The sequence below is a fragment of the Hyla sarda genome, chromosome 1 (assembly GCF_029499605.1).
Source record: "Hyla sarda isolate aHylSar1 chromosome 1, aHylSar1.hap1, whole genome shotgun sequence".
Taxonomy (NCBI): Eukaryota; Metazoa; Chordata; class Amphibia; order Anura; family Hylidae; genus Hyla; species Hyla sarda.
Window position 1 is genome coordinate 5,630,306 of NC_079189.1, and position 16,546 is coordinate 5,646,851.

The 16,546-nt window shown below is 48.1% G+C and overlaps 1 protein-coding gene across 1 annotated transcript in view; it reads left to right on the plus strand.

The window, feature by feature from the left end:
* DQX1 (DEAQ-box RNA dependent ATPase 1) overlaps positions 1-16,546 on the plus strand; it is a 45,442-nt gene that overhangs the window by 12,529 nt on the left and 16,367 nt on the right. Inside the window, exons 7-11 of the mRNA XM_056551498.1 lie at positions 7,441-7,599; positions 10,609-10,800; positions 12,918-13,040; positions 13,122-13,306; positions 13,378-13,559. Coding sequence (XP_056407473.1) covers positions 7,441-7,599; positions 10,609-10,800; positions 12,918-13,040; positions 13,122-13,306; positions 13,378-13,559 — 841 coding nt within the window. The remainder of the gene's footprint in view (positions 1-7,440; positions 7,600-10,608; positions 10,801-12,917; positions 13,041-13,121; positions 13,307-13,377; positions 13,560-16,546) is intronic.

The window sequence follows — 16,546 nt, forward strand, 5'->3', positions numbered from 1 at the left end:
CTTTATCACCAAGCTTGGAGAGACCATCCAACCACACCAGTGTTTTTTTAGATCTTCCTGTGGCACTTACAGCAACACCAACGTATGCCAGCAGAAGAGATCCGATGGCCAAGTTCATCACCAATTACTACAGTCCGAAAGCTCAGAAACGGTGAGAAAGAGGGGGAAGAAGAAAAACCAAAAGAGGGTGCAGAGGGGGGAGCCATAAGAAGAAAGGATACCACAATTCCAAGGTTGAAGAAGAACAAAACCTTGGAATAGAGGGAGTTGACATCAGCGGTAGTGTCAAGATATTCATTTTCTCCTCGCACGTGTTAAAAGAGGCAGAACGCAGCCTTTTAAACAAGGGGCTGTCATTCTGCCCAACCACTGGGATCAACGAATTTGAATTCTACGTCGATCTAAATAGATTGACCCGGAAACTAACGCTTACTAGGTATTTTTCTTTGCAAGACAAAGAAATCCCTCATACTCCTAAGAAAGGTGTCCCTGGAGTTACATCGCTCAATCCCTCACCCATTTCGACTCAATTAAAACCTCCGTCCAAATTTGACCCTCTCCATCGTAGAGGACATCGGGTGGAAACTTTCTTTGATATGGTGGCTGCAAATTCAGAAAACTTGGAAAAGCTTGTCCGGATAAATCCAACCTGTCTAAAGCTGAAAAAAGTGCCTTGAAATCCCTGTCCGCAAACACTACTATTGTCGGAGAAATGCGGACAAGGGGGGAGGCATTGTCTTACAGGACCGGGATGTATATATCAAAGAAGCGTGCAGGATATTGGATGACAGGAGTTACTACATAACCCTGCCCTATAATTCAACAATGGAATACCAAAAAGCATGACATCTTTTGGTTAACCAAGCCTTTTGTGATGGTATTATCAATAAAAATGAAAAGGATTATATGATGATCAAGAACCCCAAAACAGCTACATTTTATCACCTTCCAAAGGTGCATAAATGAACTCTTAATCCTCCTGGGCGACCAATTATCACTGGGATTAATTCCATCTCTAGCAATATGTCACAATATATCGACATCATTCTCCAGAAATATGTGGTGACCCTCGATTCTTATTTAAAAGATACACCCACTCTTATTCATACTTTGGATGGTTTCGAGTGGAAATCCGGATACATGTGGGCCACTCTAGACGTCACGTCTTTGTATTCCAACATTCCTCATAAGAAAGGATTACAGGTTATTGAACGGGTCCTCAGCAAAGATCATACTATGCCGGAGCCTCAAAAAAAAATTGTTTGCAATTGTATTAAGTATATACTGGAACATAATTATTTCGTTTTTGAGGAGCAAGTGTTCCTGCAGACCCAAGGAACCGCCATGGGGACCCGTTTTGCCCCTGTCTTTGCCAACCTGTACATGAGTAAATATGAAGATCAGTATTTATATGGAAATAATAATAAATGGTGTAATAAGATCAAGCTTTTCAAACGGTATATAGACAACCTTCTATTTGTATGGGATGACACGGAAGAAGAATTTTACAAGTTTACGGAATACCTCAATGACAATACTTAGTTTTTCTTAGTGGGAAATACAACTCTCTTGCTATGGAATACCTTGATCTTGTATTGTCCGGCGAAGGAGAAGGGGTTATTACCAAAACACATTTTAAAAAAGTGAATGGTAACAGTTTGCTATCATTCAATAGTTGCCATTTTAAAAAATGGAAACTAAATTTGCCTTACGGTCAATTTCACCGCTTACGACGCAATTGTACAAGAAGGAGTGATTATATTCTACAGAGCAAGATAGTCTCAGAAAGATTGAAAATGAAAGGCTATCCCAGTAATATCATAAAAGCAGCGTATACACGGGCCCTCATTGTTCCACCAAAACGTGAGGTGGCTTCTACTATTACTCATCCTGAAGTTAATAAGACTCTACAAGATCTGGAGAAATATAAACACAACTTCATTACTACATATTTTGCGTCACGTGGCAATATTAGACATATATTGGAGAAACACTGGAATATCCTGAAACGAGATCCTATATTGAGAGAACATATTCCAGAGAGGCCAGCCATCACGTTTAGACGTGCAGGTACTCTAGAGAACGTTCTGGCACCTAGCCGTCTCAAAAGTGGTGACCCACCTCCTGTCATTACTGCTAGCACCCCAGGGACATACAAGTGTAGAAGTCGGTCCGGCAAATGTTGTAGTAACATCATTGAAGGTTCTACTGATTTTATTAGTAGGGTAACTAAGGAATCCTTCACCCTCAAAAGTAGAGTGGATTGCTCTTCATCCTATGTCCTATACCGAATGTTCCTGTCACTTGCAGTACGTAGGTAGAACTATGCAACAGTTACGCTGCCGGATGAATAAACATCTGTGGTTATGAACAGCCGAATTGACTTGTGCCATATTTTGCAGTTCTCTAAGCATGGAAGCCTGATCAGAGAGTCGTTTAGAGAGTAGAGGGTAATCGGGAAGACCCGTGGTTGGGTTCCCTGGAAGGCGTTGTTGATATACGTGTATTCCATTGTTCACATTGTTGAGTCCTGTGTGCTTCTTAGGTGTGTTATGCTTGATCGCATTACTGGGTCCCAAATGCTTCTTATGTTGACCTATATTGGTGGAGGTCTTATTGTCTTTACCAGTTCGTGGGGTCCTCTGATTGGAGGCGTGCCATGACTTGCTATTGGTAAAGTACCTAATTTGTTGTTGTCCATGTGATGGTGGTGGTCTGGAGGACGAAGGCTTCCGAGGGATGGGGGCGTCTGTGCACTGGTTAGAGCCCCTGTCAGCATCCAAGTGGGGTGGATCTTGGTAGTTCTGGTTTAACGTCCAGCGAGGATTCCTTAACCAGAGCGTCTCTAAACCTGCGACTATGTGTCACAATAAAGATTTTTCTGCTTTCTCTCTAAGAGTCATTGAACAGATTCCAATCAATACACATGATAGATTCCATAGATTACAAAAAAGGGAATCCTATTGGATCTATAAACTTAATAGTTTGCACCCATTAGGTCTGAACGAAGCCATTGATATTATCCGATAAACGGTACTTACCCGCACGTTCAACGACTGTAATATTATATCATTTAGCCTTGTTACTTCAACATGAAACATCCCTACATTTACTCAGGGTGCACATTACAGGCGGTATATTTTAACACACAGCTTTAGGTATTATTTTATGGAGTGATTATTATACTTTTTGTGTATTTTAGTATATGACTTTAGTATTTAATATATATTATAATTATTGTTATTGTTGTTTGCGCCATTTATGGTGGCTCTTGAGGGAGCCTACATATTATATGTCATTACTCCGTTATTTCATTTATTTTATATGACTCATATCTTTGTATGTCCTAATTATGCGTATTTTACTAGTAATCGGTTTTGTCGTGCATTTATGTCCTGGCATGAAGTAAATTTTATTTTGTCTAGTTTTTTGCTAGAGCCATATTCCTATTCTATCATTATTATCTTCCTGATATATATTATCAATTAGAGTTTGTCATCACTCTTGGTACTTACCCTTCCTGGCCCTTTATTTACCATCCTATATGGGGCTGGCGCATGCGTGCGACTCCTTTATGCATATTGCATCGAGTCCGGTCTGCCGGATGGCTGGCGCATGCGTGCCTCGCCAACACGTGTATTTGTTTACCATTGGCGTTCGGGGCACGTGCGCACTATGTCTGCACACAGCGCTTCCTCCTTGCCCTGGCGCGTGCACGCCCACGCTGTATCCTTCACACGGAGCGGGCGGGCGTTTGCGCTTTCGTCACCTCCGGCCGTCATCATCATTATCATCGGGAGTTGACGCATGCGCCGTCTGTCTGGCGACGTGCTCCTCTTTGAGCCTGATTATTGTTTTTATGTTATGTATAATTTTTTTATATGTGGAATATTTTAATGCAAACTAATTTCATATGTTGTTATTTCTATGCTGCTATGGGCATTTCCGCCCATCGAGGCCACGCCCACTGGGCGGAGCTTTATTTGTTTGGCGCCAAAAAGATCTTATTTAAAGGCACCAGTCGGTTATACATGTTATGATGCCTGCTTGCCTGATGAAGGGGATCCTAAGCCCCGAAACGCGTTGCACCTTGGCTTAATAAATATTTATATTACTCACACCATCATCTGATTGAATCTGTGGACTACGCCGTGGAACCGGGTTTTTTTCTCCATATCTACATCCTCTCCCTGATGTATCCTCCTCCTCCTCTGTGGTGTCTGTGTCCATACTGATGGTTTCCTCTCCCTGATGTTTCCTCCTCCTCCTCCTCTGTGGTGTCTGTGTCCATACTGATGGTTTCCTCTCCCTGATGTATCCTCCTCCTCCTCCTCTGTGGTGTCTGTGTCCATACTGAAGGTTTCCCCTCCCTGATGTGTATCCTCCTCCTCTGTCGTGTCTGTGTCCATACTGATGGTTTCCTCTCCCTGATGTGTATCCTCCTCCTCCTCCTTGTGGTGTCTGTGTCCATACTGATGGTTTCCTCTCCCTGATGTATCCTCCGCCTCCTCCTCTGTGGTGTCTCTGTCCATACTGATGGTTTCCTCTCCCGGATGTGTATCCTCCTCCTCCTCCTCCTCTGTGGTGTCTGTGTCCATACTGATGGTTTTCCCTCCCTGATGTGTATCCTCCTCCTCTGTGGTGTCTGTGTCCATACTGATGGTTTCCTCTCCCTGATGTATCCTCCTCCTCCTCCTCTGTGGTGTCTGTGTCCATACTGATGGTTTCCCCTCCCTGATGTGTATCCTCCTCCTCCTCTGTGGTGTCTGTGTCCATACTGATGGTTTCCTCTCCCTGATGTGTATCCTCCTCCTCCTCTGTGGTGTCTGTGTCCATACTGAAGATTTCCCCTCCCTGATGTGTATCCTCCTCCTCCTCTGTGGTGTCTGTGTCCATACTGAAGGTTTCCCCTCCCTGATGTGTATCCTCCTCCTCCTCTGTGGTGTCTCTGTCCATACTGATGGTTTCCTCTCCCGGATGTGTATCCTCCTCCTCCTCCTCCTCTGTGGTGTCTGTGTCCATACTGATGGTTTTCCCTCCCTGATGTGTATCCTCCTCCTCTGTGGTGTCTGTGTCCATACTGATGGTTTCCTCTCCCTGATGTATCCTCCTCCTCCTCCTCTGTGGTGTCTGTGTCCATACTGATGGTTTCCTCTCCCTGATGTGTATCCTCCTCCTCCTCTGTGGTGTCTGTGTCCATACTGAAGGTTTCCCCTCCCTGATGTGTATCCTCCTCCTCCTCTGTGGTGTCTGTGTCCATACTGATGGTTTCCCCTCCCTGATGTATCCTCCTCCTCCTCTGTGGTGTCTGTGTCCATACTGATGGTTTTCCCTCCCTGATGTGTATCCTCCTCCTCTGTGGTGTCTGTGTCCATACTGATGGTTTCCTCTCCCTGATGTATCCTCCTCCTCCTCCTCTGTGGTGTCTGTGTCCATACTGATGGTTTCCCCTCCCTGATGTGTATCCTCCTCCTCCTCTGTGGTGTCTGTGTCCATACTGATGGTTTCCCCTCCCTGATGTATCCTCCTCCTCCTTGTGGTGTCTGTGTCCATACTGATGGTTTCCCCTCCCTGATGTATCCTCCTCCTCCTTGTGGTGTCTGTGTCCATACTGATGGTTTCCCCTCCCTGATGTGTATCCTCCTCCTCCTCTGTGGTGTCTGTGTCCATACTGATGGTTTCCTCTCCCTGATGTGTATCCTCCTCCTCCTCTGTGGTGTCTGTGTCCATACTGATGGTTTCCCCTCCCTGATGTATCCTCCTCCTCCTTGTGGTGTCTGTGTCCATACTGATGGTTTCCCCTCCCTGATGTATCCTCCTCCTCCTTGTGGTGTCTGTGTCCATACTGATGGTTTCCCCTCCCTGATGTGTATCCTCCTCCTCCTCTGTGGTGTCTGTGTCCATACTGATGGTTTCCTCTCCCTGATGTGTATCCTCCTCCTCCTCCTCTGTGGTGTCTGTGTCCATACTGAAGGTTTCCCCTCCCTGATGTATCCTCCTCCTCCTCTGTGGTGTCTGTGTCCATACTGATGGTTTCCCCTCCCTGATGTGTCCTCTTCCTCCTCCTCTGTGGTGTCTGTGTCCATACTGATGGTTTCCTCTCCCTGATGTATCCTCCTCCTCCTCCTCTGTGGTGTCTGTGTCCATACTGATGGTTTCCTCTCCCTGATGTATCCTCCTCCTCTGTGGTGTCTGTGTCCATACTGATGGTTTCCCCTCCCTGATGTATCCTCCTCCTCTGTGGTGTCTGTGTCCATACTGATGGTTTCCCCTCCCTGATGTATCCTCCTCCTCCTCTGTGGTGTCTGTGTCCATACTGATGGTTTCCTCTCCCTGATGTATCCTCCTCCTCCTCTGTGGTGTCTGTGTCCATACTGATGGTTTCCCCTCCCTGATGTGTATCCTCCTCCTCCTCTGTGGTGTCTGTGTCCATACTGATGGTTTCCTCTCCCTGATGTATCCTCCTCCTCCTCCTCTGTGGTGTCTGTGTCCATACTGAAGGTTTCCCCTCCCTGATGTATCCTCCTCCTCCTCTGTGGTGTCTGTGTCCATACTGATGGTTTCCCCTCCCTGATGTATCCTCCTCCTCCTCTGTGGTGTCTGTGTCCATACTGATGGTTTCCCCTCCCTGATGTGCATCCACCTCCTCCTCTGTGGTGTCTGTGTCCATACTGAAGGTTTCCCCTCCCTGATGTATCCTCCTCCTCCTCCTCTGTGGTGTCTGTGTCCATACTGAAGGTTTCCCCTCCCTGATGTATCCTCCTCCTCCTCCTCTGTGGTGTCTGTGTCCATACTGATGGTTTCCTCTCCCTGATGTATCCTCCTCCTCCTCCTCTGTGGTGTCTGTGTCCATACTGATGGTTTCCCCTCCCTGATGTATCCTCCTCCTCCTCCTCCTCTGTGGTGTCTGTGTCCATACTGATGGTTTCCCCTCCCTGATGTATCCTCCTCCTCCTCCTCTGTGGTGTCTGTGTCCATACTGATGGTTTCCTCTCCCTGATGTGTATCCTCCTCCTCCTCTGTGGTGTCTGTGTCCATACTGATGGTTTCCTCTCCCTGATGTGTATCCTCCTCCTCCTCTGTGGTGTCTGTGTCCATACTGATGGTTTCCTCTCCCTGATGTATCCTCCTCCTCCTCTGTGGTGTCTGTGTCCATACTGATGGTTTCCTCTCCCTGATGTGTATCCTCCTCCTCCTCTGTGGTGTCTGTGTCCATACTGATGGTTTCCCCTCCCTGATGTGTATCCTCCTCCTCCTCTGTGGTGTCTGTGTCCATACTGATGGTTTCCTCTCCCTGATGTATCCTCCTCCTCCTCCTCTGTGGTGTCTGTGTCCATACTGAAGGTTTTCCCTCCTTGATGTATCCTCCTCCTCCTCCTCTGTGGTTTATGTGTCCATACTGAAGGTTTCCCCTCCCTGATGTCTTCTTTTGTTCCTCAGGGGTTTGTTATCGTCTGTACTCTGAGAACATCTTTGAGTCTCAGATGCCGGAGTTTTCCCCTCCTCGAATTCTGCAGGAGAACCTGAGCCGTATGGTGCTGCTGCTCAAGAGGCTGGACATTGCCGACCTGGGGCAGTGCGACTTCCTGGACCGACCTGGTAAACATTACAATACTGTAGCCCCCTGGTTCTATATGCCCCCCAGTCCCAGAAGACCAGACTCCTTATTCATGAACATCCACTACCCCCCCCCCCTCCCAAATCATCTAAGGCCTCCGATATCATCCAGGAATGCTGACTACTCTCTCCATTATCATCATTTCCTCATGTTGTCCAGTAATGTCCCCATCCTCCTCACCTTTCTGGTGGTGTTTTGTAGAGACCCTCATGTCTTCCTCAGTCTCTCTTCTCTTTCCGAGCTCTTTAGACCCTCATGTCTTCCTCAGTCTCTCTTCTCCTCTTAGCTCTGTAGACCCTCATGTCTTCCTCAGACTATCTTCTCCTCTTTCCTATCTCTGTAGACCATCATGTCTTCCTCAGACTTTCTTCTCCTCCTCTTTCCTATCTCTGTAGACCCTCATTTCTTCCTCAGACTCTTTCCTCCTCTTTCCTAGCTCTGTAGACCCTCACGTCTTCCTCACTCTCTTCTTCTCTTTCCTATCTCTGTAGACCCTCATGTCTTCCTCAGTCTCCCTCCACCTCTTTCCTAGCTCTTTAGACCCTCACATCTTCCTCAGACTCCCTTCTCCTCTTTCCAATCTCTGTAGACCCTCATGTCTTCCTCAGTCTCTCTCCTCCTCTTTCCTTGCTCTGTAGACCCTCATGTCTTCCTCAGACTCATTTCCCCTCTTTCCTAGCTCTGTAGACACTTATGTCTTCCTCAGACTCTCTTCTTCTCCTCTTTTCGATCTCTGTAGACCCTCATGTCTTTCTCGGACTCTCTTCTCCTCTTTCCTCACTCAATAGACCCTTATGTCTTCCTCAGACTTTCTTCTCCTCCTCTTTCCTATCTTTGTAGACCCTCATTTCTTCCTCAGACTCTTTCCTCCTCTTTCCTAGCTCTGTAGACCCTCACGTCTTCCTCACTCTCTTCTTCTCCTCTTTCCTATCTCTGTAGACCCTCATGTCTTCCTCAGTCTCCCTCCACCTCTTTCCTAGCTCTGTAGACCCTCACATCTTCCTCAGACTCTCTTCTTCTCCTCTTTCCAATCTCTGTAGACCCTCATGCCTTCCTCAGTCTCTCTCCTCCTCTTTCCTAGCTCTATAGACCCTCATGTCTTCCTCAGACTCTCTTCTCCTCCTCTTTCCGATCTCTGTAGACCCTTATGTCTTCCTCAGATTCCCTTCTCCTCCTCTTTCCTATCTCTGTAGACCCTCATGTCTTTCTCAGACTCTCTTCTCCTCCTGTTTCCTATCTCTGTAGACCCTTATGTCTTCCTCAGATTCCCTTCCCCTCCTCTTCCTTATCTCTATAGACCCTCTTGTCTTCCTCAGACTCTCTTCTCCTCCTCATCCCTAGCTCTATAGACCCTCATGTCTTCCTCGGTCTCTCTCCTCCTCTTCCCTAGCTCTGTAGACCCTAATGTTTTCTTCGGTCTCTCTTCTCCTCTTCCCTAGCTCTGTAGAACGTCATGTCTTCTTCGGTCTCTCTTCTCCTCTTTCCTATCTCTGTAGACCCTCACGTCTTCCTCAGACTCTCTTCTTCTCCTCATCCCTAGCTCTGTAGACCCTCATATCTTCCTCGTTCTCTCCTCCTCTTTCCGAGCTCTGTAGACCCTCACGTCTTCCTCAGACTCTCTTCTTCTCCTCATCCCTACCTCTGTAGACCCTCATATCTTCCTCGGTCTCTCTCCTCCTCTTTCCGAGCTCTGTAGACCCTCACGTCTTCCTCAAACTCTCTTCTTCTCCTCATCCCTAGCTCTATAGACCCTCATGTCTTCCTCGGTCTCTCTCCTCCTCTTCCCTATCTCTGTAGACCCTCACGTCTTCCTCGGTCTCTCTCCTCCTCATCCCTAGCTCTGTAGACCCTCACGTCTTCCTCAGACTCTCTTCTCCTCCTCGTCCCTATCTCTGTAGACCCTCACGTCTTCCTCAGACTCTCTTCTCCTCCTCGTCCCTATCTCTGTAGACCCTCATATCTTCCTCAGTCTCTCTCCTCCTCTTTCCAAGCTCTGTAGACCCTCACGTCTTCCTCAGACTCTCTTCTTCTCCTCATCCCTAGCTCTGTAGACCCTCATATCTTCCTCAGTCTCTCTCCTCCTCTTTCCGAGCTCTGTAGACCCTCACACTCTCTTCTTCTCCTCATCCCTAGCTCTGTAGACCCTCATGTCTTCCTCGGTCTCTCTCCTCCTCTTCCCTATCTCTGTAGACCCTCATATCTTCCTCGGTCTCTCTCCTCCTCTTTCCGAGCTCTGTAGACCCTCACGTCTTCCTCAGACTCTCTTCTTCTCCTCATCCCTAGCTCTGTAGACCCTCATGTCTTCCTCGGTCTCTCTTCTTCTCCTCATCCCTAGCTCTGTAGACCCTCATGTCTTCCTCGGTCTCTCTCCTCCTCTTCCCTATCTCTGTAGACCCTCATATCTTCCTCGGTCTCTCTCCTCCTCTTTCCGAGCTCTGTAGACCCTCACGTCTTCCTCAGACTCTCTTCTTCTCCTCATCCCTAGCTCTGTAGATCCTCATGTCTTCCTCGGTCTCTCTTCTTCTCCTCATCCCTAGCTCTATAGACCCTCATGTCTTCCTCGGTCTCTCTCCTCCTCTTCCCTAGCTCTGTAGACCCTCACGTCTTCCTCAGACTCTCTTCTTCTCCTCATCCCTAGCTCTGTGGACCCTCATATCTTCCTCGGTCTCTCTCCTCTTTCCGAGCTCTGTAGAGCCTCACGTCTTCCTCAGACTCTCTTCTTCTCCTCGTCCCTAGCTCTATAGACCCTCATGTCTTCCTCAGTCTCTCTCCTCCTCTTCCCTATCTCTATAGACCCTCACGTCTTCCTCGGTCTCTCTTCTTCTCCTCATCCCTAGCTCTGTAGACCCTCACGTCTTCCTCAGACTCTCTTCTTCTCCTCATCCCTAGCTCTGTGGACCCTCATGTCTTCCTCGGTCTCTCTTCTTCTCCTCATCCCTAGCTCTGTAGACCCTCATGTCTTCCTCGGTCTCTCTCCTCCTCTTCCCTAGCTCCGGAGACTCTCATGCAGGCCCTGGAGGATCTGGACTACCTTGCGGCACTGGATGATGATGGGAACCTGTCAGAGGTCGGCATAGTCATGTCAGAATTCCCACTTGATCCTCAGATCTCCAAGTCCCTTCTGGCAGCCTGCGAGTTCCAGTGTGTCAGCGAGATGCTCACCTTGGCCTCAATGCTCACCGGTACTTACTGTTCTAGTAATGCAGGTCTGACATGGGAACAGTGGGCGGAGTTTATTGGATAAGTGGGAGGGGTTTTTAATAAAGCAACTGGGACTGTGTCATAGGGAATATGGAAGAATGGGCGGAGTTATGAGTGGGATTGGTCAGTCATATAGGGGTATGCAGACAAAGAAAGGGGTTCTATGGAGTGGGATGGACTATGAGGAGTGGGAGGGGTCAGGTATATGGTTGAATAGGATTATTGGGAGGAGTTATGTGGAGTGGGAGGGATCAGATATATGGTTGAAATGATTATTGGGAGGGGTTATGGGGAGTGGGAGGGGCCAGGAACATGGTTGAATAGGATTATTGAGAGAAGTTACGTGGAGTGGGAGGGGTCAGGTATATGGTAGAATAAGATTATTGGGAGGAGTTATGTGGAGTGGGAGGGGTCAGGCATATGGTTGAATAGGATTATTGGGAGGAGTTATGTTGTGGAGTGGGAGGTGTCAGATATATGGTTGAATAGGATTATTGGGAGAAATTATGTGAAGTGGGAGGGGTCAGGTATATGGTTGAATAGGATTATTGGGAGGAGTTATGTGGAGTGGGAGGGGTCAGGTATATGGTAGAATAGGATTATTGGGAGGAGTTATGTGGAGAGGGAGGGGTCAGGTATATGGTTGAATAGGATTATTGGGAGGAGTTATGTGGAGTGGGAGGGGTCAGGTATATGGTTGAAATGATTATTGGGAGGAGTTATGGGGAGTGGGAGGGGTCAGGAACATGGTTGAATAGGATTATTGGGAGAAGTTATGTGGAGTGGGAGGGGTCAGGTATATGGTTGAATAGGATTATTGGGAGGAGTTATGTGGAGTGGGAGGGGTCAGGTATATGGTTGAATAGGATTATTGGGAGGAGTTATGTGGAGTGGGAGGGGTCAGGTATATGGTTGAATAGGATTATTGGGAGGAGTTATGTGGAGAGGGAGGGGTCAGGTATATGGTTGAATAGGATTATTGGGAGGGGTCAGGTATATGGTTGAATAGGATTATTGGGAGGAGTTATGTGGAGAGGGAGGGGTCAGGTATATGGTAGAATAGGATTATTGGGAGGAGTTATGTGGAGAGGGAGGGGTCAGGTATATGGTAGAATAGGATTATTGGGAGGAGTTATGTGGAGAGGGAGGGGTCAGGTATATGGTTGAATAGGATTATTGGGAGGGGTCAGGTATATGGTAGAATAGGATTATTGGGAGGGGTTATGTGGAGAGGGAGGGGTCAGGTATATGGTAGAATAGGATTATTGGGAGGAGTTATGTGGAGAGGGAGGGGTCAGGTATATGGTTGAATAGGATTATTGGGAGGGGTCAGGTATATGGTTGAATAGGATTATTGGGAGGAGTTATGTGGAGAGGGAGGGGTCAGGTATATGGTAGAATAGGATTATTGGGAGGAGTTATGTGGAGAGGGAGGGGTCAGGTATATGGTAGAATAGGATTATTGGGAGGAGTTATGTGGAGAGGGAGGGGTCAGGTATATGGTTGAATAGGATTATTGGGAGGGGTCAGGTATATGGTAGAATAGGATTATTGGGAGGGGTTATGTGGAGAGGGAGGGGTCAGGTATATGGTAGAATAGGATTATTGGGAGGAGTTATGTGGAGAGGGAGGGGTCAGGTATATGGTAGAATAGGATTATTGGGAGGGGTTATGTGGAGAGGGAGGGGTCAGGTATATGGTAGAATAGGATTATTGGGAGGAGTTATGTGGAGAGGGAGGGGTCAGGTATATGGTTGAATAGGATTATTGGGAGGAGTTATGTGGAGTGGGAGGGGTCAGGTATATGGTTGAATAGGATTATTGGGAGGGGTTATGTGGAGTGGGAGGGGTCAGGTATATGGTTGAATAGGATTATTGGGAGGAGTTATGTGGAGTGGGAGGGGTCAGGTATATGGTTGAATAGGATTATTGGGAGGGGTTATGAGATGGGCACCAGGTTTGTAGCCCTTACAGGGTGGGAGGGGCTTGTCTCCTCTGCAGGTATGATGGGACTTTTTATAGGAGAGAGTGGGGTAAGTAGGAGGAGGTTCTCTCAGTTAACCCTTCTTGCGCCTCTTGTCTCCATTTTCTGCCCCAGTCGCCCCCTGCTGTTTCCTACCCCCTCCGCACACGGCATCCGTCTTGAGTACTCGCCGTGATCTTCAGCTCCGTGAAGGTGATCACATGACCCTTATCAACATCTACAACCACTACAAAGAGCGTGAGTGCCCCCTTTCTGATGGTCTCCACCATGTTTTCTTCTGAGATTGTGAGAATTGTCCTCCATGTTGTCACCTGGCAGATGGAGAGGGTTGGTGCTCTGATGCCGCCCTGTGCCCCCACTCCCTCCAGCGGGCCGACATGCTGAGGGCTGAACTTCTGGACATCATGCAGAGGATTGAGCTGCCGGTGTCGGCCCCCACATTCCCCGATGAGGACTGCATCCTGAACCTCACCAGGGCCCTGCTGTCTGGAGGATTCCTGAAGGTATGGTCATGTGACCTCGGGTAATGTCTTATCCTTGAGATCCTCTTACTAATGCCCTGTGGTTCCTCCAGGTGGCCCGTGACGTGGACGGACTAGGAAATTACGTGATGTTGACCCACAAGCACGTGGCCAACCTTCATCCGACCTCCGTGTACTATGGACGAACCCCCCTCCCCACCTGGGTCCTGTACCACGATTTCACCATCTCCAAGGACAACTGTATCAGCGTGGCCACCGAAATACACCCAGAGTTGTGAGCTCCACCCTGTGCCTTTATACAGTACCAAGCAGTGGGGACTATACACAGAAAATATACAGAGGAAACACAGTGCGGACTATACACGGACTGTGGGGACTACACATAGAAAATATACAGAGGAAACACAGTGCGGACTATACACGGACTGTGGGGACTACACATAGAAAATATACAGAGGAAACACAGTGCGGACTATACACGGACTGTGGGGACTACACATAGAAAATATATAGAGGAAACACAGTGCGGACTATACACGGACTGTGGGGACTACACATAGAAAATATACAGAGGAAACACAGTGCGGACTATACACGGACTGTGGGGACTACACATAGAAAATATACAGAGGAAACACAGTGCGGACTATACACGGACTGTGGGGACTACACATAGAAAATATACAGAGGAAACACAGTGCGGACTATACACGGACTGTGGGGACTACACATAGAAAATATATAGAGGAAACACAGTGCGGACTATACACGGACTGTGGGGACTACACATAGAAAATATACAGAGGAAACACAGTGCGGACTATACACGGACTGTGGGGACTACACATAGAAAATATACAGAGGAAACACAGTGCGGACTATACACGGACTGTGGGGACTACACATAGAAAATATACAGAGGAAACAGTGCGGACTATACACGGACTGTGGGGACTACACATAGAAAATATACAGAGGAAACACAGTGCGGACTATACACGGACTGTGGGGACTACACATAGAAAATATGTAGAGGAAACACAGTGCGGACTATACACGGACTGTGGGGACTACACATAGAAAATATACAGAGGAAACACAGTGCGGACTATACACGGACTGTGGGGACTACACATAGAAAATATACAGAGGAAACACAGTGCGGACTATACACGGACTGTGGGGACTACACATAGAAAATATACAGAGGAAACACAGTGCGGACTATACACGGACTGTGGGGACTACACATAGAAAATATATAGAGGAAACACAGTGCGGACTATACACGGACTGTGGGGACTACACATAGAAAATATACAGAGGAAACACAGTGCGAACTATACACGGACTGTGGGGACTACACATAGAAAATATACAGAGGAAACACAGTGCGGACTATACACGGACTGTGGGGACTACACATAGAAAATATACAGAGAAAGGACAGTGCGGACTACACATAGGATACAGAGGAAGGATGGTGGGGGCTACACATAGGAGGCAGAGGAAGGATGGTGGGGGGCTACACATAGGAGGCAGAGGAAGGATGGTGCGGACTACACATAGGATACAGAGGAAGGATGGTGGGGGCTACACATAGGAGGCAGAGGAAGGATGGTGCGGACTACACATAGAAAATATACAGAGGAAACACAGTGCGGACTATACACGGACTGTGGGGACTACACATAGAAAATATATAGAGGAAACACAGTGCGGACTATACACGGACTGTGGGGACTACACATAGAAAATATACAGAGGAAACACAGTGCGGACTATACACGGACTGTGGGGACTACACATAGAAAATATACAGAGGAAACACAGTGCGGACTATACACGGACAGGATGTTAAGGAGGGACTGTGGGGACTACACATAGAAATACAGAGGAAGGATGGTGCGGACTACACATAGGATGCAGAGGAAGGATGGTGCGGACTACACATAGGATGCAGAGGAAGGATGGTGGGGGCTACACATAGGAGGCAGAGGAAGGATGGTGCGGACTACACATAGGATGTAGAGGAAGGATGGTGGGGACTACACATAGGATACAGAGGAAGGATGGTGGGGGCTACACATAGGATGCAGAGGAAGGATGGTGGGGGCTACACATAGGATGCAGAGGAAGGATGGTGGGGGCTACACATATGATGCAGAGGAAGGATGGTGGGGGACTACACATAGGAGGCAGAGGAAGGATGGTGGGGGCTACACATAGGATACAGAGAAAGGATGGTGGGGGCTACACATAGGAGGCAGAGGAAGGATGGTGGGGGGGGGCTACACATAGGAGGCAGAGGAAGGATGGTGCGGACTACACATAGGATGCAGAGGAAGGATGGTGCGGACTACACATAGAAAATATACAGAGAAAGGACAGTGCGGACTACACATAGGATGCAGAGGAAGGATGGTGCGGACTACACATAGAAAATATACAGAGAAAGGACAGTGCGGACTACACATAGGATGCAGAGGAAGGATGGTGGGGGCTACACATAGGATGCAGAGAAAGGACAGTGCGGACTACACATAGGATGCAGAGGAAGGATGGTGGGGGCTACACATAGGATGCAGAGGAAGGATGGTGGGGGCTACACATAGGATACAGAGGCAGGATGGTGCGGACTACACATAGGATGCAGAAGAAGGATGGTGCGGACTACACATAGGATGCAGAGGAAGGATGGTGGGGGCTAAACATAGGATGCAGAGGAAGGATGGTGCGGGCTACACATAGGATGCAGAGGAAGGATGGTGCGGACTACACATAGGATGCAGAGGAAGGATGGTGCGGACTACACATAGGATGCAGAGGAAGGATGGTGCGGACTACACATAGGATGCAGAGGAAGGATGGTGGGGGCTACACATAGGATGCAGAGGAAGGATGGTGCGGACTACACATAGGATGCAGAGGAAGGATGGTGCGGACTACACATAGGATGCAGAGGAAGGATGGTGGGGGCTACACATAGGAGGCAGAGGAAGGATGGTGGGGGCTACACATAGGATGCAGAGGAAGGATGGTGGGGGCTACACATAGGATGCAGAGGAAGGATGGTGCGGACTACACATAGGATGCAGAGGAAAGATGGTGGGGGCTACACATAGGATGCAGAGGAAGGATGGTGGGGACTACACATAGGATGCAGAGGAAGGATGGTGGGGGCTACACATAGAAAATATACAGAGAAAGAACAGTGCGGACTACACAAAGGATACAGAGGAAGGATGGTGGGGGCTACAC